This window comes from Heloderma suspectum, chromosome 1 (assembly GCF_057233095.1).
Source record: "Heloderma suspectum isolate Gila_16-S chromosome 1, 16-S_ref, whole genome shotgun sequence".
NCBI lineage: Eukaryota > Metazoa > Chordata > Lepidosauria > Squamata > Helodermatidae > Heloderma > Heloderma suspectum.
In genome coordinates, this window is record NC_139458.1 from 259,374,256 (window position 1) to 259,397,479 (window position 23,224).

Sequence of the window (23,224 nt, forward strand, 5' to 3'; positions counted from 1 at the left end):
ATAATCATCATTTCTGGGTGATGCTCTAATTCTAAAGGGTGTTGTGTGAATGTACATGATATAGCATTGCTTGTGAGGAAAAGCAGATGTGCCATTGTTAAATGGGGACGCTTCTGTCCTAGTCATGCTCCTAGCTATAGCTCCCACCTAACAGCTTGGTTGATGAAGGGCTCTGCAGTCAAGAGAGACTGGGAGAATGGCAGCATATAATAGTGTGTTACATTTCAACACATGCAACCGCCCCCCCTCCCCAACCCAAACCCTGCTCTGGAGGTGGCCTTGCAAATTTTCTAATTGGCAAAGTGGAAATTTGCCAAAACCATGGAAGCAAAATAGTGATTAGCCTTCTTTCCAGACCTGGGAAAGAGACATCTTAGATATTTCTTGTTGACGTTGCCAAGATTATTTTATATGTTTGAAAGGTCATGAAGGAAATAATTACTATGAGGTTGGTTCAGTAGCTGGAAGGTTAAAAAAATGTTTTTGCTGCATCAAAGAGAATGGAGCCCTAAATGGAGGAATATTTAATACTTGCAAATTTCCTTTAAAAGCATACAGACTTCTAAAATGTGTCTATATACTTTCATTTATAGTTGTACTGGTAAAGTAAGGCAATCCAAATGTCTTGCATGGGGGCCTTATCTATCTATCTATCTATCTATCTATCTATCTATCTATCTATCTATGGCATTTGTATCCTATCTTTCACATGACTCGAGGGGGTAACAAAAATATCATCATCATCACAAGGTTTAAGATAAATTAGGGTGGCCATCACCAAAAAACAGGCAATGCATCACCACCACCACCACCCTGAAAAGGAATAAAGGGGATACAAATTTGCATAAAATTTGCATGTGTTAATTTATATGTATAGGGGCAAATTTGAAATACTATAATTTAAATAGAAATACAGATCCATCTCATCATAGTAGGAGAGGCTGTGAAAGGAGGAATCGCTTTGCTTTGGACGAAGTCTGAATGTCTCTGAAGCGCGCTGCTTTGGTTCAGCATTTGGGCCTCTTATAAAGCAGATACACACCCATTTGGGTTATTCTTCTGGAGAGTAGGGTTCAGACTCAAGTGTTATAAAACATGCAATACCGGTGTGACTACTGGGCTACCAAAAAAGGGAGAAATGATGCATATACCACATTCAGGTTACTACTATGTGTAGTTGTGTGATTCTTTCTCCCAGTGGCTTCCCTCCTCAAGAAGGAGGGTTTGCTTAACACTTTCCATGCCAGACTTTTGTCCTCTCAAAATTGATGTTTTCCTCCCCCTAGGGGAAGGGATATGGGAATCTGTATTCTTTCATGCTCAGGTGAGAAATAAATTAGACTAGCCAGTTAATGTGATACTATTCTGCTCTCACTCTGTCAGGCTGAGAAATGCCTCATGAAATTCCAGAGGTCCCTGATGATCCCCTTAGAAAAGATAATTTAACCCTTTCCCCCTCCACTAATACCATGTGTTGGACTAGGAGCTGGGAGATCCGGGTTCTAGTCCCCACTCAGCCATGGAAGCTCACTGGGTGACTTTGGGCCAGTCACAGACTCTCAGCCCAACCCACCTCGCAGGGTTGTTGTTGTGAGGATAAAATGGAGAGGAGGATGATAATGTAAGCCGCCTTGGGTTCCTTGCAAGAGGGAAAAAGGTGGGGTATAAATGCAATAAATAAATAATAAATAAATTCTCCAAATTGGTGTCCTCCAGATGTGTTGGACTACATTGCTCGTCCTCCAGCCAATATGGCCAATGACTGGGCATGATGGGAGTTGTAGTCCAACACATCTGGAGGGCATGAGGTCAGGAAAGGGTGCCATAGAGGTGCCTTGGAGGCATTGTTCACCTTTTCTCTGTAATTGTGAAGGCTGAAACATTTAGGAAAATCTAGCAACACTGGAACGGGTAGCCCTTTTGCTAGGCCTAGCAAAAGGGCTACCTGTTCCTCACACCTGCTGTAACCCTGCTGGTTCCTTTGGTTGCAAGAAACCTTCCCTGTTTGCAAACTCGGATCATTTGTCCCTCTGGATGAAGCCAAGCCAAACCATCCTTATTCACTGGCTGGCCATTTCTTTTTGCATCCCTGAAGTCACCCTAGCAATGCCATGTTAGAAGCAGAGTAAGCCAGTCAGAGTGAGAAATTAAGGAAACTGCTGGCAATAGGAAGCAAGCTACAAAAGGCAAAGAAAACCTAACATTTGCTTTTTTTGACACAGCAAGGGACACCCCCATGAACCCACATATCACACCATGCAGCCTGGTTCAGGATGCTTTGTGATAAAGTTGGCCATGCCAGTGTGCAAGATCCACAGATGTGGAACTGTGCATGCAACTCATTCCTCCGATGTTTAGATAGTGAAACCTGATGCCTGATCTGAACAAACCTTAACTGATCTATTGGTAAGTTCAGAATAATATACATTAATGATTGCGAAAGAATGGCCAGTGTGGGAAAAGTGTGGGTCATGAAGTCTTGACATGACATTGATCCTCAAAGGTCTTGAGATGTTTGAATATATGATGTAAATCACTATGGATTACATTAGTGTTGCATGACAGACGTCTTCTGCCCTCTCCTCTCTACTGCAGCCCCCTGTGCCCCCAAAATCTGCTCTGGAGTGTCCCCTACTGTTCAGAGCAGATTTGGGAAGCCATGGGGGGCCTGCAAGCTAGAAGGGAAATTCACTCTACTTGCGGATGTTGTTCCATCAGCGCTCCAGGTTTTTGAGGGCTGTTGGGCGAGACACCCTCAATGGGCTCCCTCCCTTACTGAGTCTGTCTTCTCACCACCATTGTCATTGCTGATGTGATATTTATTTGAACCTTCAGATGAACATTTAGGCAGCAATCCTTTGCACACGTGCCTAGGGGTAAGCCCCATTGTATGCAGTGGGGCATACTTCTAGGTGAACATGTATAGGATTACAGTGTCAGACTTGCTTGCCATGTATTACTACAGAACAAATTGCTGCTTAAAGGGGCAAATTACAGGTGCCACTTACTTATAATTGTCTCTTTTCCTCTGGGAGGGGGAAGCAGTTGGGGGGTGATTTTTTTAGTAGAAAAACTGCCAAAGGGAAAAAAGGATTAAGATACCCCACCCCCCTGTGTTGGTCTTCCGCTCTGGATTACAGTTCCCGTGGCCATATTTTCTTAAACAAACAAACAAACAAACAAACAAACAGGGACAAACCACATGTGATTAAGTGTCATTTGCAGAAGGCGTGGGCAGAAGGCAACATTTCAGTTTTTATGTTAGCTTCCATTTTCCATTTTTCTCTGTGAACGTAATGGCCACCCTTCTCAAGCTGGCTCTCTGATGACTTCTCGTCCCCAAATAGTGGCTGCTAGCCCTTTAGTGACTCCCACTCCTTCGAGAAATGACTGCCAAGCAGCAGGCAGACATAGCACAGAGAAATGCTCTCGTGGCAGCCAGTAAGAGGGAAGCGATACCATGTCCTCAGAATCTCTTAGGGCCAGGAGGAGATGGGAGAGTGAGGGCTCCTTCACATGGAGCTTTTATCCTGTGGTTGAGATGGCTCCTTCAGGGAAATTTGCGGGCTCTTTCCATGACGCCGTGACCCTCCAGGGCATCTCCTGCTCTAAATGCCCTTTGTTCCATTTTTAAATAGATCGCAGATAATGAGTTATCAAATTACCCCCTTGTGTTCCACTTCAGTTCCCTCCATGAAAAGAGGAAGAGCGGCAAGAAGAGGAGCGAGATCCATGAACCATCATGGAAGACTCAGATACGGGGAGAAGTGGTGGGGGAAGGAAGCGCATGTAAAGGGAGTCATTGTGATCCTGCATTTAAAACGGAAGCAGAAAGCCCTGTTTTAAATGCAGGATTTTAGGCTGCTGTAGAGATGCCTTTAGAAAGTAAGTTAAGAAACCCCCGTCTGGGCCATGGTGCAAAGGCTGCCATTCCCATGAATGTGGCTGGCGTTGTGTGGGCACAAAGGCCAATGTGTCTTTCTTGTTCGGAGGGGCAGTAACTGCGGGATGACAAACTGGCCAGTCTCTTTCTCCTTCAGGTGGGCAGCATCCGTCTGAAGTCACAACAGCCAGTCTCTTTCCTTCAGGCAGATAGCATCAGTATAAGGTCGCAATGGCCAATCTCCCTCCTTCAGGCAGACAGCATCAGCATGAGGTCACAATGGCCCGTCTCTCTCTTTTAGGCAGACAGCATCAGAATAAGGCCACAGTGGCCTTCAGACAGTCAGTATCAGCTTGGGGACACATTAGTTAGCTTCACTTTCTCTCCTATTGAAGCAGGGAGTAGTATGTGGGCACAATATCTGTTTCACTGAGGCAGACAGAAGTGGACATGGTCTCTCATTTGGGTACGTGTATGCTAGAGGAAGTATGCACAGTTTCTCTTACTGAGGTGGGCAGCAGCAGGGTGTGGGCACAGATGCCACCAGCGTACTCTCTTTCACTGAAATGGGCAGCAGCATGTGGGCAGAGAAGCAGCAGGCAAGAAAAAGAGGAGAGCAGGCAGGCAGGCAGGCAGGCAGGCAGACAACCCAGCTACTACCGGACTTCTACTTACTGTGAGTACCCCATGCTTGCCCTGGTCCCCAGAGAGGTTAAAATAATGGAAACACACTCACAGGACTGTTCCAAGTATAATGGGGTGTCAGCTTGCAGGATCTGCCAGAGTGGGGTAGAGTTTGAGAGACAAACTGGCAGAGTGCAAATGGGCAGATGAATAGTGGGGCAACTTCCAGAGTGTGCCCCACAGGAAATGGGTTAGAAAAGAGGGCACTGGATAGAGGAGCTGCTGTGGGCAGAGGCCGGTATTGCCTGGTACCCCAGACACATCAGTGGGAGTACTTCTTCCCACAGTGCATAGTTAAACTATGGAATTCACTTCCACAAGATCTGGTGATGGCCACCATTTTGGGTGGCTTTAAAAGGGGGTTACCACAGGGACCTGTTGCTTTGAGCTGCTGCCTGATGCTACTTCTGGATGCAGGGTGCCTGGCAGGGCCAGGAAAATTCCTCTCTGAAGCTTATACAGAGTGCATGATGGCAACAGCTCTCTCCTGTATTTTGTGTTCATAATCTGGTAATCAGAGCTATACTGCCTCTGAACATGGAGGTTCCATCTAGTTATCATGGCTCATTGGCGGCTCCCATGGGTAGAGCTGGGGTGGAACAGATAGGCAGTGCTGGACCAGGTTTTGGAGGGCTCTTGGGCCAGACACCCTCCACTGGGCCCCCTCCCTCAGTGAATCTACCTTCTCACCACCAGCTGCAATTGCTCCTCATCCTTCTTTTCATCATCACTACCACTCGCTTGCTTGAAAGACAGAGAGCCAGTGAGCAAGTAGGCAGGGGCATCTGCTGCTCCTCCTCTCCACCGCTGGGCCAAAGCGAAAGGCAGGTGAACAGGCGGGGTGCAATGGTGAAGAGGAAGAGCAAGTCCAGGGAGCTCTTGTCAGTGGTGCTCTGCTGGTGTGTGGGCCCTTGGCAGAAGCCCAATCATTCCTACCCTTGATGCTGGCCCTGCAGATAGCAATTCTTGGTAGGTGGAACCAGGGCAAGGTGTGGTGGGAATTTCTTCGCGAGGTGGGTGAGGAACTTGTAGCACCCTTACATTTTGGGCCCCATCTATATGGCACCGCTTTGGCACCCCACCCCGTTGCAACTGTGCAGCAATGTGGCTTCGAGTCGGCATGCCCTGTGCTACACTCACGATGTACTGCATGCTTCCCAAAGAGACTTGACGTGCCCCCCCCTTTTGCCATTATACTGAAATGCGCAGCTGTGCAGTCCTGTGAGTGTGTGGGTGTGACACTTCAGTGGCTCTTTTATATTTGAGGGGCTCTGCTGTGTCTTCCTGACCCTGTTTTAGGTAAAAATTGGGTGTTCTGTGCTCCTTCATATCCGCACCATTAGTTTGTCAGTTCCCCAGCCTGAGACTCTCGCGATGGTTCACACTCACATGCATGAGTGCTACGTGCCTAGCCATCACTCCGAAATGGTGCCCAGAGCGATGTTATTCCTCCCCCAAGATCCTCCCCAGCCCTTGGGTACCGAGTCCAAAAGCAGCTGTTGCGAAGATCCAAAGCTGCAAAATTGTGCAAAAGTGTGATTAAATAAATGAAAACGCTCCTCTGTGCCTCTGTAACTGTGCAGCTGCGAAGGGATGGAGGAGCAAAGGGGCGTCACAGAGTGACGCAGGCACTACGCATAGGGGTGTACAAAACCCCGCTTACCTGGCTCCGCTGGGTTCCGCAGGTGGGGGGAGGCGATCCGTTCCTCCCCCTGGAATCCTCGATGGGGGGGGAGGCGATCCATTCCTCCCCCCTGGAATCCTGCCCGGCTGGCTCCACTCCGTGGCCAGGCTACAGAGCCGCCGGCTGGGCCAACCCACAGCGGGCCTCCAGCTGCTGCTGGGTTGCCGCGGACACAAATGGCGTCCTGCGTAGGGGACGCCATTTGCGTCCCTATGCCGGCCCATGATAGGCTACGTATATATTTACGTAGCTTATCACGGCTAAAGTGGGAACGCAAATGGCGTACGGGATGCCATCCCCTTGAAATCCTAACCTGGCTGGCTCCGCTCTGCGGCAACTCCGCAGAGCCGCCGGCCGGGTGCATTCGCAGGCATATGGAGCCTGTGGACACAAATGGCGGTGGTTACGGTGGCTGCCATTTGCATTCATGTTTTTGGCCATGATAGACTATGTAAATATTTATGTAGCTTATCACGGAAAAAAAAAACCAGAAATGCAAATGGCGGCGGCTACGGCGGCCACCATTTGCGTTACCTTTTTTTTGCCATGATAGGCTACGTAAATACGTAAGTATTTACGTAGCCTATCATGGACTAAATGGGGAAGGAATGGTGGCCGCAGACGCGGCCGCCATTCATAAAGCAGCACGAATGGCACCAGGTAAGTGTTCCATTTCACGTGCCTTTTGCAGGGTGGTGGGGCGGGGGGCTTTGTTCCGCCATGGATTTCGGAGGGCCGAATGCACCAGCATTCGGCTTCACTGAGATCCGTGGCAGAATTCTCTGACGTCCCTAGAAGGAACAGATGGCCTGTAACTGTGGGGAGAACCTGCAGCAACCCCCCCAAACCACAGTAAAATGGAACTTGGAACTCCGCTTTTTCCTCGCGAAAACCACAGATGGCTGCAAAGTCATGACTGTGTCATCTATCACGAGGGACCTTGCCTTGCACCTTCCCCAGAGTAAAAGCCCAGTGTAGATGGGGCCTTGGAGGCATCACCTGCCCCTGATTGCATGAACTCCATTCTTGGCACTCCACCAAGCATCTGTATGAAATAAATGTTTTGTAGACAAGCTTCTGGGTGTTAGTAAGCCAAAATATGTGTAGTGCTATTTTGCATCTTTGGTTTCAAAATGCTGCCATAGTTTATTGTTTGTTTCCCCCCCTTTAAAAAAATTAGATGTTTGTCGCTGAAGAAAATGTGGATTTTCGGATACATGTGGAAAATCAAACACGAGCACGAGATGATGTCAGCCGGAAGCAACTCCGACTCTATCAACTGTACAGTAGAACGAGTGGGAAACATATCCAAGTGCTAGGGAGACGGATCAGTGCCAAAGGAGAAGATGGAGACAAATATGGTAAGAGTATTTACTGCTATCTACTATATCAACTTCATGTTGTTGTGTTGGAGTAGGGAGAGGTGATTCATTGACTTCACTGTCCCCTGTAAAATGTGGAACAGATTAGGCCCAGCAATGAATATCGTATTGGACCAATATCAAATGAGTGGACAGTGAGCCTGTTAGAAGTGATGCAAACCAGAAACGCCATTGCTTCGATGAACTGCTAAATTTGATGGTAAAAGAAAATATTGAGGATGAGGGACAGATGGTTCTGCTCTATTGGACCAGTTAATTTGTCTATTAAGTATTCCAGCTTTTGCCAGTAGTCATTACTTCAGCCTACTCAGCAGTGGCAGAGTGGCGGCCAGGGTTTGCAGGGACGCAGCGCTGACTCTTTTCAATGAGTGGAGACAGTGACGCCCTCTGCCATCCCACTTACAATTCCCTGCTCTCTCTCTGCTCAACTACAATCCTCACAGTGGCTGGGAAAAAGTGCATTTTCCCAGCAACAATACACTGTCCCCGCTTGTAAGGCAAAATCTTTTAGGGTGGCCTGGTCTTGAACGGGCAATTAAGACCCAATAGTTTTACAGACCTGCTGCTGGTGGAGATGAAAACTGCTAGAACTGGTTTGTTGATGTGGATCAATGCAGCTGCCTGCATTTTTGGACTCTCTTTGGGGGCGTGGCTACAGGGGCTGTCATGATGAGCACTTACTCTTCAAAATGTACCACAACACCACTGCTACTCTGTATATTTCTATTGTTTTATTTATCTATCACATTTATATCCTGCCTTTCCACCAAGGAACTCAAAGCGGCATCTGTTGTTCTCCCCACTTTTACCCTCATGACAACCCTGTGAGGTAGATTAGGATAAAAGAGATGGTGATTGGCCAAAGGTCACCACCTGAACTTCCTGGCAAAGTGGGGATTTCTGGTCAGCCTGTGTGAAGGAAGGTGCCCCATAACAGAGACACGCTGACACCAAAGCCTCCATGAGATGATTCCTGTGACCACCAGTTAAGTGAAACGGTTTCTACATCCTGTTCTGCTAACAGTGTTCAAAATCTTATGAAGAGCCTTGACAAATAAAAGAGGCTCCCCTCCTCAGAAAGTCACCCACCATGGGTTGAGAGTAGGGATGTATGAGAGTTTAGTTTTTGCCTGCACAACATACAAACACCCCATTTGCAACTCCAAACACAAGCATGTGTCTGCTGAAAATGTTCATAAATTGCCGAACTCATGCGCATGTTCAATTTGCGCAACTTTCTCTATTTGATTTGCACAAATTCCCCCTGTAGAGTGAATCAGCCCCACTTTAGTTTATGGAGGACATTTGCACAAATTAGGAAATGTGTGAAGGAAGATGCCCTATAATAGAGGCACACTGACACCAAAGTCTCCATGAGATGGCTCCTGTGACCACCAATTAGGTGATGGTTTCTGTAACTACTGATTAGGAAGTTTGCACAATTAGGAAATTTATATGAATTGGGGGAAATTTGTGCACATTTCATGTTCAGTTGCTGCTTGATTTGTGCAATTTTCCTGTTTGCACAGAGCGAGCCACGATCGTGAACGAGAATTGGGCATGGGACAAGCAGTGAGCTGATGTTTGGAGAATTCTGGTGATCTCGAACATCACTTGTTCGCGCATCCCTAGTTGAGGGTGATGGAAATGATGATGGATGAGGTGGGGCTCGCATTCTCCCCCTCCTTATGTGTTTACTTTTATCAGTTTCAGAACACCTGAATAGGGCTTGTGTCAGTAGAGCTATTTGGGGATCTCATCAACATTCTAGTAGGTATAGTGGGATGTCTCCAATGGTGTCCTTCTGTATCCACCGCTAATGGAACAAACTTCCCTTCTCCCCTGCAGCCCCCCCTCCAACCCCAAATCTGCTCCAGAGGTTTGGAGGGCCCTCTGGAGAGGAATGGGGGGGGGCTGGAGGGGTAAGAAGTGGGAGGGAAACTCTTGTTGCTTGAGCAGAAGTCCACTCAGAGAACACTGAATTTATCCCCTTCATCTCAAAGACTGAGTAGTTTAGAAAAATTCACAGTAATGCTACTTCTAAGTACTCGGTGTTTATTCTGAAGCATACAAAAATGTTTCTAATCACTCAGGCACAGAAAATATATATTGAATAGAGTCTCTGTAATCATCTTGATGTATTGCTTCTAAAAGGAACTAGGATCCATTTAATTGGATATCAATCAGGGCACGCTTAGACTAATAATGCTAACTACTTTCTGAACAGTTCACAGTGGTGGGATGCTTAATGTTTCTGAAGTGTTTTAGATCACTGAGAAATGCAAGGGGGATTATGTCTGGACAGACTACTTAAAAAGTGACTGCCTATTCATCAATTAGATTTTAATCTTGTAATACTCAAAGATGTTGGTTTTCACATTCAGGATAACAATGTGAAATGGATTACTAATTCTTCTGCATGCACTGACTTTTAAAAAGGAAAAGGAGGGAAAAATGGGGGGTGGGGGGAAGGAAAGATACGCATTACATAGTATCTCACACTGATGGTATAGATAGGAGAGGCAGCAGTATGTAAGTTGCTGAAACACTAGATTTTCACTGCACAAAAGAGAGAAGACATTCTATACTGTTTGTTCACTCTTTGTGTGTGGTTCACTTGCAGGGCTGGTACTGCTTAGGGTAGGAAAGAGATTTGTTTGTATTTCATGGCTGGGAGATTGTATTTCAAGTATCGGACTTCAGTGTTATGCTAAAAGGTAACATTAAAGTTTCCTGTGGGCCGGATCACATTGTGTTGTGCATAGTTCAACTTCATACCTGAATGGTCTGCTGAGAGCCAAAACATGACAAATTATACGGAGGTTACACTGACATAACAGAGTGAGGATGCTGCTGCGAAGTTGAAGAACTCAGAATTCTGAACAATGGGGCTGGTTGTGTCAGGGTTGAAGCTCAGTGGTGGAGCGCATGTTTTGTGTGCAGAAGGTCCCGGGTTCCATCCCCGGCATCTCCAGGTAGGGCTGGGAAAGACTCCTGTCTGAAACCCTGGAGAGCTGCTGCCAGTCAGCCTAGAACCTGACTGTTGAACCTCAGGCTTGTGGGTCAAATCTGTTTCACTTGGGGTCCCAATCCAACTTTCTGGGATTCTCCACTGCACCTTCTCCATAGTTACTGGTAGTAAAAGCTTTAAGCTAAAATATGCTGGTATTTTTGGTGTTTTGGCCAAACCCCTTTTGTCTTCAGCTCTGCCAGCTACTGGAATGCAGCCCCCAAGAGCTTCTTGGAAATAGAATCTGGCCCTCAAGCTGAAAGAGCTTCAACAGCCCTGGCATAGACAATACTGAGCTAGCTGAATGAGTAGTCTGACTTGGTGTCAAGGTTCCCCTTATGACTTGGACCCCCTGAGCAACCCCTTAAGGATATCTTGCCTCCTTAAGAGCCCCACCTTCCTTCTTTCATACTTCCCCTTCCCAGTAATGTGGGGTTTAGGCTGTAGACATGGGGTGACTGACACTGTAGACACAGGGTTTAACCACAACAATTTACTCAGTAGATTGACAACAAGCAATTTACAACTCAAGGTATTTACACAATAGAGCTGAGTGATACAAAAGTCATTAAAAGAAAATAAAATTTGCAAAACGCAAGTTCCTTTACCCTAGCTGCACTTAGACTTTTCTAGGCTGCTTCTTCCTGCTTACTCTTCAGTCTCTGCTCTTCCTGGCTCTCTCGCTCTCTTCATATACCCTCCTCCCTCAAAACTGAAAGTACTACTTCAAACTGAAGAAATGAAACCTAAGTGGAGAAATGAAACCGACACTTAACCAGAGAAATGAAACTACTCCTCTCAGGGTTATCCCCTTCCAACAGAAAACCCCAGGCCACTAAGCCTGACCTTCCCCCCTTTGCCTCTGTAGGCCTCAAACCTTCATACTTGGTATAAGGCAACTGCCCATGTTCCATATGATCCTGTTGCACCAGCAGTCACATGGTTGCTAGATTCCTTTTCAGACATGGCAGTAGCATTATAAGCACATGACTACTTAGCAAAACTAAACTGAAATACAGTGCAGTGGCTGGGTGATTATGACTCTTCTTCCTCCCCCACTCCCAGAATAGAAGGTTGCTGGTTCTTCACTTGTCCTGTGTCTTCTTGTCAGGGGAGAGCAAAGTTTTTTATACTGATGTCTTGGGGGATTGGTCTACCAGCTGCTATTAGGCACAGAAGCCAAAAGAAAGCCTTCATGTTTCAGTGACACTATTCCATCAAGTGCCAGGTGCGAGGGACAAACAGTAGTGGGATAAGTATGTCCATCGAGCCTTGCTTGTAAGCTTCCCTGGCATTCTGACTGGGCCACAGGGCCAAAAGAAACATTGCTTTCAACGTGGATCTAGCACCTATGGCTTTCCCCCCATTTTTACTGTAGAGTAGGTGCATGTTCCCATTCTGGATTGGGACCCTAGTGTTGGGCATAAGGGGACTTTTACGATCTACTTTGGGGCCGCTACACCTAGTCTAGTGTAAAAATGGAAAAAGATGTAGCTGCCAGATACAGGCGTAAAGTAATGTCTGTTTTATTTTATTTATTTATTTATTATTAAATTTATTAATCGCCCATCTGGCTGGTCACCCAGCCACTCTGGGCGATGTACAACATACCATAAAACAATTTAAAACAATAAAATTCTACCATAATTTTTTTTAAAAAATACCCTAACCCACCCCAAATGCCTGCCTGAACAACCACGTTTTTAATGCATGACGGAAGCTCATTAAAGAGGGGTTTTGTCCCATAGGCTCATTGCATTGACATGTTCTCAATAGCAGAGAGTTGGAGGTACATCATGAGTTCCCTAGTCCACCTTCTTGCCATGTTATTATTTATTAAGAATATTTATATCCTTCCTTTCCAAGAGAATATTGCTCAAGGTGTCTAGCTATAAAAAGAAAATTCATCACAATACAAATGAAAACATCTTTAAAATACAGCATAAAAATCACATGTCAAAGATATTATTGACAGGTGCCTGCATTAGATTCCTAAAATGACAGGTGTCTGCATCAGTTGGTTGAAAACTACTAAGGGCAGTGACTGTACATATTGCCTATAATTACTTCTTGATTCCTGCTTGCAGTGCTTCTGCTAGTCAAACTTAAATTTTATTTGCCTTTTATAACACAGCATCACATTCAGTCAAACTGCTATAACTTCAAAATGCTTTTTATTAATCCTGCTACCAAGTCAGTTATCTATCATCATTGTTCATTTGATCCTACTTTCTCATGTGCCACAGTTTATGTTTACCCTTGTTGCATTTAATTCTGTTGCTATTTGCCCAGCACTTCTGTTTATTGACTATCATGTTGAACTTTTGGCCTGTCTTCTCAAGCATTTGCAATCTCTCAGAGTTTTCTGTCATCCAAAAGTTTAAGTAAGCCATCCAAACTGTACTTTCCATACCAATAAATACACTACCATTAGCAGAGAGATTGAACAGCACTTTACATTTGTGAAGTGTTTATTTAGTGGAGGAGATTCCTGTAATACTCAAAGGCTACATCATTCCATCCTTGATTTGGCAGACCAATGGTTTCTGTAACTTCTCATTCTGTGTACATGTGGCAAAAATACTCTCGAACTGAGAACTGAATTACATGATCAACAGAATCATGTACTGTTGCTCTGGTTTGACTGCACCACTTCAAACTGCAGGTGGGGTGCTGCTTGTGCTAATGTTCCCATATAACCATAAATACAAACCATAAATACAAATACAAAAATAACCATAAATACAAACAAACCCAGTATCTAGCATATTAATATATAATGTATAAATAAAAAATATTATTAGAAGCTGAATTATAAATACAAACAAACCCAATATCTAGCATGTTCATATATAATGTATAAATAAAAATTATTATTAGAAGCTTTCCGTTTCAGCATTAGTCACGTGATCCATTCAGCATAAATGTTCTTAGTGGCAAGGTGTGAAAGAGCAAGCGTAGCCCAGCATCCTTTGGAATTCGCATCCAGCTATGAACATATCAAGTAGCCTTGGGCAGGTGGCTGTCTCTTGGCTTCAGAGCCCTCTCTATACAATGGGAACGTTATTAAATTTTTCACGTGGCCTTGTACTGAGTCGGATCATTATGGGTCCAAGTAGCTCAGCGGTATCCCCAATGACTAGCAGCAGTCCCCTAAGGTACTGGGCAGAGGTCTTTATCAGCTGTGCTCCTGGAGTTACTAGGGAACCCGGTGCCCTCCAGCCCTCCAGATTACAACTCCCAGCATGCCCCAGCTAGCATGGCCATTGGTGGGGATGATGGGAGCTTTAGTCCCAACGCATCTGGAAGGCACCAGGTCGGGGAAGGCTGTGTTAAGGATGACGCCTGGGTCTTTCTGCATGCAAAGCATGGGCTCTGCCACCGTGCTATAGACCCCTCCCTTCAGCTATCTCCTGGATGTTGCTGCTGCTTATTGGTTATGGCTCACGTTGCATTTTGGAAGGCACAGACTACAGGCAGGCTCAGTGTGGCAGAGCACATGCTTGCCATGCAGGAGGTCCCAGGTTCGATCCCCAGCTTCTCCAGGTAGGGCAAGGAAAGAATCCTGCCTGAAACCCTGGAGAGCTGTTGCTCCCAGTCAGTGTTGACAATTCTGGGCTAGATGGACCCAGGGTCTGACTCAGTATAAGGCACCTTTCTATGTTCCTAACCTTGCTGAAGCCAAGCAGCTCTGGGTCTGATCAGTGCCCGCCACCTAGGAATCCCACAGAGGCCAATTTGTGTTCCATCATGGAAGAAAGGTGGGATACAAATGTAACAAAACAATAGCTTAATAATCATCACTACCAACAATACAAGATCAATCCCTTTCCTCTACCTGTGATGCATTCCAAACACCCAGGAAAAGGAGGAATTAAATTGTAATCCCTTTCCCTGCCCTGTGACCAGAAGATGAAGAGTTGAAATAATAACTAGATGGAGGTAATACACAGCCTAAAGCGTGGCTAGCTAAACACAACCTCCTCTTCAGCAAGTATCCATTCATAGCCTGCAATTCAGAAACTGGGACTCTTTCCTAAGAGCTGGGTGTCCACCACTCTTCCCCAGCCTGGTGCCCTCCAGATGTGTTGGACTACAGTGTCCCCCCACACCATCCCCACTGGCCCTGCTGGCTGTGGGATGATGGGAGTTGTCATCAAACACATCTGGGGGCTGCCAGGCTGGGGGAGGCTGGTGTACACAAATGGCCCGACTGTTGCGGATCACTTCAATACCCTCTATGAACTGTGACTCTGATCTGTAATTTATTTAGTGGAACCACAAGGATGGCGCTTGGCTCTTTGAAGCCACATATTTCTGCTTGCGCTCTTCTTCCTCTTACAGTCCAAGCGTGGCAGTAAGAAAAAAAACTTTTAAAAGACCTCTCTCTCTCTGTTTCTCTCCCCCCCCCCACACCGCCTTTCTCCATAGCCCTTTATTTTCACAAACTTCGCCTAGGGGCAGAGATGACCTCAGCATAATGCTGATCTCTCCCTGTGGCAGCTGTGCAGTCATCTGGGGACCTGCGATTGGACTGTCAGAGAGAGATGCTTTCCTGTGGACCAGCTGCCGTGTCTGCTTCCCTTTCTCTCTTTGACCCAGCACTTGCCTGTCCTTGCCCCAATCTCTTCCATCAGATTTGGGTGGTGCGGGTGCCCAGTAGGAAAGTTTTCCTTCTGAAAGTGGCTCAGAAGATGTTGGGAATGATGGGGCGGCAGTGTGAATTAGAAGCTGAGGCTAACAGGCAGACCGCTCCACTGAACCCCAAGCGGCAAAGCTAGCTGGACCTCCCAGGATTCTCTGGGTTAGGGAAAGGGCTCAGTTACCATCACCTTGGATTCTGTTCTGAAAGGTTCAGCAACCATTTAAAATGTGCCATAGTCATCTTATTTGAAACATCTGTGCGTTTTAGGATTTCATTCTTTATTTAATTTGCTGTGTTCTGCTTTTGTAGAAATACACTCTGGGGCTGGGGGGGGGGGCGGTGGGGAGGAATGCACTTGCCAGGGAAATTCTATTTTGAACATCAGCTTTTGGCACACAAACCCCGGGATGGCAGTGTTTGTGTCCCCCAAATGCTTGTCATGTACATAAGACATGGCCACCCCCAGACAGCCACTTTCAGATGTTATGGGGGGAGACATGTTTTTAAAGACGTGCACACATCACAGCAGGAAGCCCCAGCTTTCTGTTGGCTCCCCTGTACATGTCTTTAGAAATGTGCCTCCCTCCCTCCTGGGCCATATTCTTTAGCAGTGGCATTGCACTTAGGCAACGTAGTGCTCCTGGGCACCAATGTACCCCAGGACACCTTTCTTGTTGCCCATCAAGGTGCTCTATCCATCTCACTTTTTAAAAAATTAACCCATTTTCTTACTGGCATCTGGGATTGCTATGAAATCAGTTTATTTTGTTGCTGATAACTGTGGATTCAAAGGAGTTGTTTATTGTGCTGGGGCTCAGACCGCACCTATGCCTTATACTCAGTCTTTTGGGCAGGTTACTTGTCCTTTGCCATGCTTCCCATGGCAGCCATTTTGTGGTGGTGCCCTGAACAGTGTCTCAAATTGCCATATGTGCCCATGTCCCCTGAAGGTTGCCTACCTGTGACATGTACATTCTAAAAATGCAACGTGTGAAGCAGCCCATGCACATTGCACAAAAGCCCATGCACATTGCACATTGCAATCACTGCAACATGGAACATGTACATCACGTTGTGAACATTGTTCTTTATTTTTTAATTAAAATTATGGCTTACAGCTCTGGACTGAATTAGGAGGTCTTCAGGTTGCCTGATTTTAGGGGCCGAGTTTGTCAAAGAGGAATGTGTGGTGATGTATCAGTCCTAGGGAACCTGTTGTGGCATAATGCCAGCAGAGGGACTATAGCTAATTTTGCAAATTTTGCTGGTGTAGCTGAGTCTAGGCTGAATGTGGTTTGAAAGTCAGGCATTATCCATGTGTCACAATTTGGCCATCTAAAACAGGAGAGATCCCCAAATCACTTGTCACTCCTTCCTATACCATCACTGCCTTCTGAACTGTGAAGTGTGCATAGAGAACAGAGACGTTCTAGGTGTTCCTGCTGTTTTGGTCCTTGTTCCTGGAAAATCGCTACCCCTACTTTTGCCTTTTGGGAATGCCTTGTTCAAATGTTGTTGCTGCAAGTTGGTAGACTTGTCTTTCCTCTGGGTTCTGCTCCCTCCCCAGGGAACTCCAGACTGCTGAGTGAGAGGTGGATATAGCTTGTCTCTGGCGCAAACATGCACATGTAATGTACGTGAACGCTAAGGCATCATGCAGTGCACAGGGATGCTTGACCTGCATTTGGGCCACACTTTGAAGCAAACCAACGTGATTTGCACTCCCCAGACTAATACGCAGATCAGAACACAGTCGGCCCTTCTCAGACTTTTGCGATACAGTTCTCAGTTCAAGAATGTGTGCTTTATGTTAGAATGTATGTTTTAGGATAAAATGCATACAAAAATGTGCATTTTGTGGGAAAATATGTTAAAAGCAATGCAAAGTTTTGTGCAATTTTTAAAAGACAACCACAGGCCGATGTGGAAATGGGATAAATCAGACTTATGAACAAGGATGTGTAAAACTGACATCGGCTGGAAATAGTCCAGTGCATAGCCTGCCATTTCACATACTGTGGCGGCTGGTGTATATTTTGAACTGTTCATGACCTGTAGGACAATTACGTTTTTTTCCAGAATTGCTTTAATGTTCTAACCACCATGTTTAGCATTTAAAATCTATAGAGGGCAGGGCATTGTAGAATAAATGATTACAGCAGCTTTGCCCAATCTGGTACCCCCCAGATGTTTTGAACTTCAGTGCCCATCAGCCCCTGCTAACATGGCCAATGGTCAGGAATGCTGGGAGTTGAGGTCCAAAACATCTGGAGGGCACCAGGTTGAGGAAGGCTGGAATACAGCCTTTATCCAGTAGAGTAGAATCTACTTTATCCAGTACAGTAGAGCCTTCAGCAATGTGTAATAGTGGGAGCAGTTACTTGGATATAGAATAGTGTTCTATTCTATACCATATTCCATAATATGGAATATTATGGAATATGGAATATTAAATAATATTCCATAATATTATTTATTATGTATATATAATACATTATATATATATATATAAAATATATATATTATATAATATAATATAATACATAATATATATAATATTATGTACTATTATTTAATATTCCATATTATTTATTATTTATTTATTAAATTAATATAATTTGATATTATAATATTTATAATATCATTCCATAATATTCAATATTCCATATTCCATATGGAATATTATAGAATATTATAATATTATAATATTAACACATAAGAGTGTGTCTGTTTTAATCTGTGAAAAATGTTGGAAGGTAGTTATAAAGCTCTTGACACTACAGGTGGATCAGATGACTTGCAATATCCCCTCTCCTCTAATCAGGCCTTGTGCTCCCTCCTGCACCTGCCAAGCTGTTCCCCCCTAAGCAGGCAGACTATTTTGGGGAGCACCAATCTGTTCTTTTCATATAAGAAGTGTAGTATGGGGATGCCAAGTTAGAGGTGTCCTCCTAATTTAACTTTTTGAATTTTAATGTGGGAAAATATGAATTAAAATGTCTTAAAAGGCAACTAAAGTTTCTTCACTAACTGTTCCGTGTGTGCATCTGCATATGTCGTTCTATGCTGTGATTTAAGAGTTCCCTCGAGAACGGCAGGCTAAGAAATAGGATCCCATCTGCGAGCAATTGAAGAGGAAGTGAGACAATGGGGCCAATTGCAGCTCCAGTTTAGATAATCAATACAAATATGGTTAGTGCCATGATTTATCTTGCAAGGAGCTTTCTAAAAACGTGAATGCCGAGCCCCCGAAGACGAGTCGAATCTAATGTTATCCAGCCTTGCTCCACCACGGCTGGGCCCGCCTTGTGTGATGTCAGTGCAGCTGCTCTTGTGAGTGCCCTCAGGATGCTGTGTTACTGGCTGGTTGGTTCCGAAGGGATCGAAAATGCCTTTAAGATGCAGTGCAAGTGAGTCAGCTCTGGTCAGATTGCTGTCTGGCTTGCTTTCTCTCCCTCTGCCCGGCTCTGCTCCACAGAACTGATTTGCACAGCATTGCTCACCCCCATCTGGCAACGGAGGTGGCTATGGCTGGATTCTAGCAATGCTGACTCCAGCTGCAGTCCAGGCACAGCGCTGTGGGCCAGCCAGCCATGCCAAGACCATGTCAGCCGTTGCGATGCGCTGGTGGTGTTTGTGTTCCATTCTGACGCCGGCTGGCTGGAGCAGCAGTTCATGCAGTTCATGGTCAAGTAGCCCTTGAATTTTGTCCAAGCTGAAATTTCAACGTGGATTTGCACCTTCTTGCTCGGGAAAAGTATCTAAGGAATGTTAAGGGAAGACGAAAGGGTTTCTATAAGAATGGTGAATTTTGGGGGGTGGGGTGGGGGAATGGTGTCCACTCATATGTGAGTGGGTCAAGGCTCAGAAGAAAGCAGGACTGGTTGACGCAGCAGCTTCTTCCCCAGGCTCCAACCATTCTCCCCTGCAGGGAAAAGCTCTTATCTCCACTCAGCTGCTGGTCAGAGAGAAGAGCGTTTCCTTGCCATGACAGTGAGTGGGGCCAGGAGAAGAAGCTAGCAGACTGGATGGGAAACCCTCATGGGCCGTATTTGGTTCATGGGATGGAGATTCCCCATCCCGTTTTTAGTTCATGGGTTTGAGTCCTTTGTTTTGATTGCACTTGTAGTTTAACCAGGTACTGGGATGGCTACCTTGTTCAGCCTGAATGACACATCCGAAATACATAATGCTCCTGAGGGGTGTAGTTGCTGTGCATGTTTTAGTGGTCTTTATTTAAATGTATCACAGAAGGCCTTTTTCTTTGGACAAAGGTTCAGCCATAGCTGATAAACATGTTGCTCATATCAGCACTGTATTCATTTGGGGACTTCTTAGTGTAATGTTAAAAACCTTGATTGACAGCACAATCCTATGCACGCTTGCTTGGAAGTAAGTCCCACTATGTTCGGTGGACCTTACTCCTACCTCTAGTGTGTTTAGGACTGCAGTGTAAATGTTTCCAAAATTCTGTGTAAACATACATAGGTTTGCACTGTGAGGCTGGAGTCCTGTGCACTTACCTAAGTCCCACTGACACAGTGAGTTTTACTCTGGAATAGTAGGGATGTACGAAAGTCACTTACCTTTTCGCAGCTTGCCTTCGCGGTGGGGGGGAGGCACTTCGCTTTCTCCCCCGAAGTTCAGGTGAAGGGGGGGAGGCTTCCCGCCTCGCCCGGCCGAAATTCAGGCCGGGGAGAAGCGCCCCGTCTCCCCGGCCACGAAACAAAAAGTAAAAAAAAAAAAAAAAAGACCCCGTGATAGGCTATGTGACGATTTACGTAGCCTATCACAGCTAGATTTCCGAAGTCAGCCGTGATAGGCTACGTAAATCATCAGGTAGCCTGTCACGGATGACTTTGAAAAAAAAAAAAAAGCGCGTACGCAAATGGCGGCGGCCCATGGGCACCGCCATTTACGTTCCTTATTTTGGCACGTCTAGTCTACGTAAACATTTACGTGCCCTTATTTTCGCCGTAGTCTACGTAAATCTTTACGTAGACTAGACGTGCCAAAATAAGGAACGCAAAATAAGGAACGCAAAATAAGGTACGCACATTTGCGTACGCGCTTTTTTTTTTTTCAAAGTCACCTGTGATAGGCTACATGACGATTTATGTAGCCTATCATGGCTGACTTTGGAAATCTAGCCGTGATAGGCTACGTAAATCGTTACGTAGCCTATGCACGGGTGTGTGTGTGTGTTTTTTTACTTTATTATTTTTTTTGCAATGGCGGCGGCGGCAGCCGGTCGGGAGACCGCCCCCCGCCCCTGCCCGCGCCGAACCGCTGCCGAACTGCCGCCGGGACCTGCCGCCGGGAGGGACATTCGCCAAAGGTAAGTCCCGTCCCGGGGGTGGGCGGGGGGGGGTGGCGGAGAATTTCACCGCTGATTTCGGGGGGCCGAATGCGTTGGCGCTCGGCCCCCCAAAGATTCAGGGAGAAATTCTCCGCCATCCCTATGGAATAGACAGTAATAAGATTGGGATGCATGGCTGCAATCCTGTGCATACTCATTAGGGAATACTCTTGTTGAACTCAGGAGACCTTGGTTCTAAGTAAAGATACATAGGACTGGGCAGCATAACACTTTTAGTTTTGCCTCCTTGTCTCTGAACCTTTCACTTTTGTCGATAGCACATTTTTCTAGTGTAGCCATGAGGGCTAGCAACTTGCTAATTTTTTGAAGCTGAAAACAGGCACTCCAATCATTTTCATAAGAGTACAAATCCAGAACAAAATACTTTGTGCACTCTGATACGAAGTTAGGTATGCATTATGTTTTATTGGCAAATCCAGCTGCATTTTTAATTGACTTTACAAGTTTTAATTTTTCATGGGTAACACATTAGCTGGCAAATAGCCAGTGTGGTATTGAATTTATTTTACACCTATTCTATTGACAGCTAAATTTAAAGCTCTGTAGCCACTGGGAAAATCAATCCAAATTGGGCAGAGGGGGATCATGGTGCTGGGATTAAATTGCGCTTATTTCCCCAGATGCCCGCTGTACACATTATTTTTGTCATACTGATTTACTTAAGGCTTTGCTGTTTGCTGTCAGCATTAAATTCAAACAGGATGATATTAGGCTCTGTACTGGGGTAATGTTAGGGTTATTTCAGGAGCTGACATATATTTCTGTGGTCTTTGAAACCTTTTAAAATTGGAAAATAGTTAATCTGTGGAACCATTACTGTTTCCACCCTGATGCAATGTAGAATCCTGGTGTGCAGCTTTTATTGCATTGTTTGAATGCATGGTCCCACAAGTGAGTGGGACCCTTTAATGCATGCAGGTGGGTTAAGGTAGAACAATATCTGTTGCCGATTAATAGCCTTGCTTTGTCCTGTGTTGTTGTTGTTGTTGTTGTTATATAACTTCAGAAGAATATTCCATGTGCTTCACATCCATTATCATTTTGTAAGCCTATAAGGTAGGCCATTATCATTATACCCGTATTGCAGGTGGTATGGCTGAGACTGAGAACAAGGGGCTTGTCTATGGGCATCTCTATGCCAGCCTAAAATTCTGCATTTAAAATGGGGCTTTCTGCTTCCGTTTTAAATGCAGGATCACGACGACTCACTTTTTCACCTGCTTCCTTCCCTCCCCTTTCCCCCTCCTTCTCCCCATATCTGAGTCTTCCATATCTTTCATGGATCTCGCTCCTCTTCTTGCTGCTTTTCCTCTTTTCACAGAGGAAACTCAAGTGGAACGCAAAGGGGTAATTTGATAGCTCATTATCTGCGATCTATTCAAAAATGGAACAAAGGGCATTTAGTGCTGGGGACTCCTTGGAGGTTCACGGCGTCATGTAAAGAGCCCACAAAATTCCATGAAGGAGCCATCTCAACCGCAGAATAAAAGCTCCATGTGAAGAAAGCCTATGGGTGCTTCCAGAAGGGGGGCTCCTAGCAGTACCAATTAGAAGGCATTGTGCAGCTATTCTGTATTTTTCTGCTTAATGAATTTTCTGCCGTAAGAAAAAAAAAAGGAAGAAGCAGTGGGAAAACAGGAGAGGATTACAACTGGATGTTGATGTCATCTGGACCCCCTGTAAATTTCTCTGAATGAGGCAGGGCGATGGAGTGATAAAAGCCTCATCTGGAAGTACTCTCAGGCCACCTATCCAATTCATGGCAGGGGGTGAGATTAGTTACTAGGGCCTAGTCTACACTCACGGTTTTTTATGCTTCCGATGAGTCTTCATTCCCCTTGTTTCACATGACGCTCTTGCTGTTTCGTTTTGGAACAGAAGTTTCCCGCTACCTTGTTACCACTTTCATTATCCTGATATTCCGTGATTTCCAAGTAGATTTCATTCATGTGCTCTGCTTTTCCGCTTTCATTACCATACATGGGCATGGAATTCTCCTCCCATGCCTGTCTATATACAGCAGTGTTTGTATTTCCCTCCTGTCCAATCACAGCTCTCAATGCCCCCATGCAGTCTTCTAACTACTGATAGCATAGCTTCCTCAGCACTCAAAGTTTTATCGCCAACAAGCAAAGGGCTGGATGTGCCTGCTCTTGTCTGATGTTGGAAGCTCAGCAGGGTCAACTCTGGTTAGTACTTGGATGGGAGACTGCCTGGGAATCAGGCTTCCTGCACTGAACAGGGGGTTGTTCTATCCCTTCAAGTGACACTTTTACCTCCTCCTAGCCCCTGCTTTGGCTTTTTTTTTTTTTTAAATTAAGGAATTATCTTTGAATCTTCGAAGAATCGTAGCTTTTCCAGCCCAATTTCTCTGCACACTTGCCTGGGCAAGCCCTGGCAACCATAAATTTTTTCACAGTCCTCTCCATGCTCGCAGCACGCTGTCCTGAATGGAAAGACATACACACACACATCCAGGCAGACACTCATCACTATTCATGGACTAACATCAATAAAGCTGTGGACAAAAACAGGGCAGTCTTCGAAGCTTCAAAG

At 45.5% G+C, this 23,224-nt stretch overlaps 1 protein-coding gene across 1 annotated transcript in view; it reads left to right on the top strand.

Annotated features, from left to right (window-relative positions):
• FGF18 (fibroblast growth factor 18) overlaps nt 1–23,224 on the top strand; it is a 153,900-nt gene that overhangs the window by 70,801 nt on the left and 59,875 nt on the right. The window contains exon 3 of the mRNA XM_084825559.1: nt 7,432–7,612. Coding sequence (XP_084681685.1) covers nt 7,432–7,612 — 181 coding nt within the window. The remainder of the gene's footprint in view (nt 1–7,431; nt 7,613–23,224) is intronic.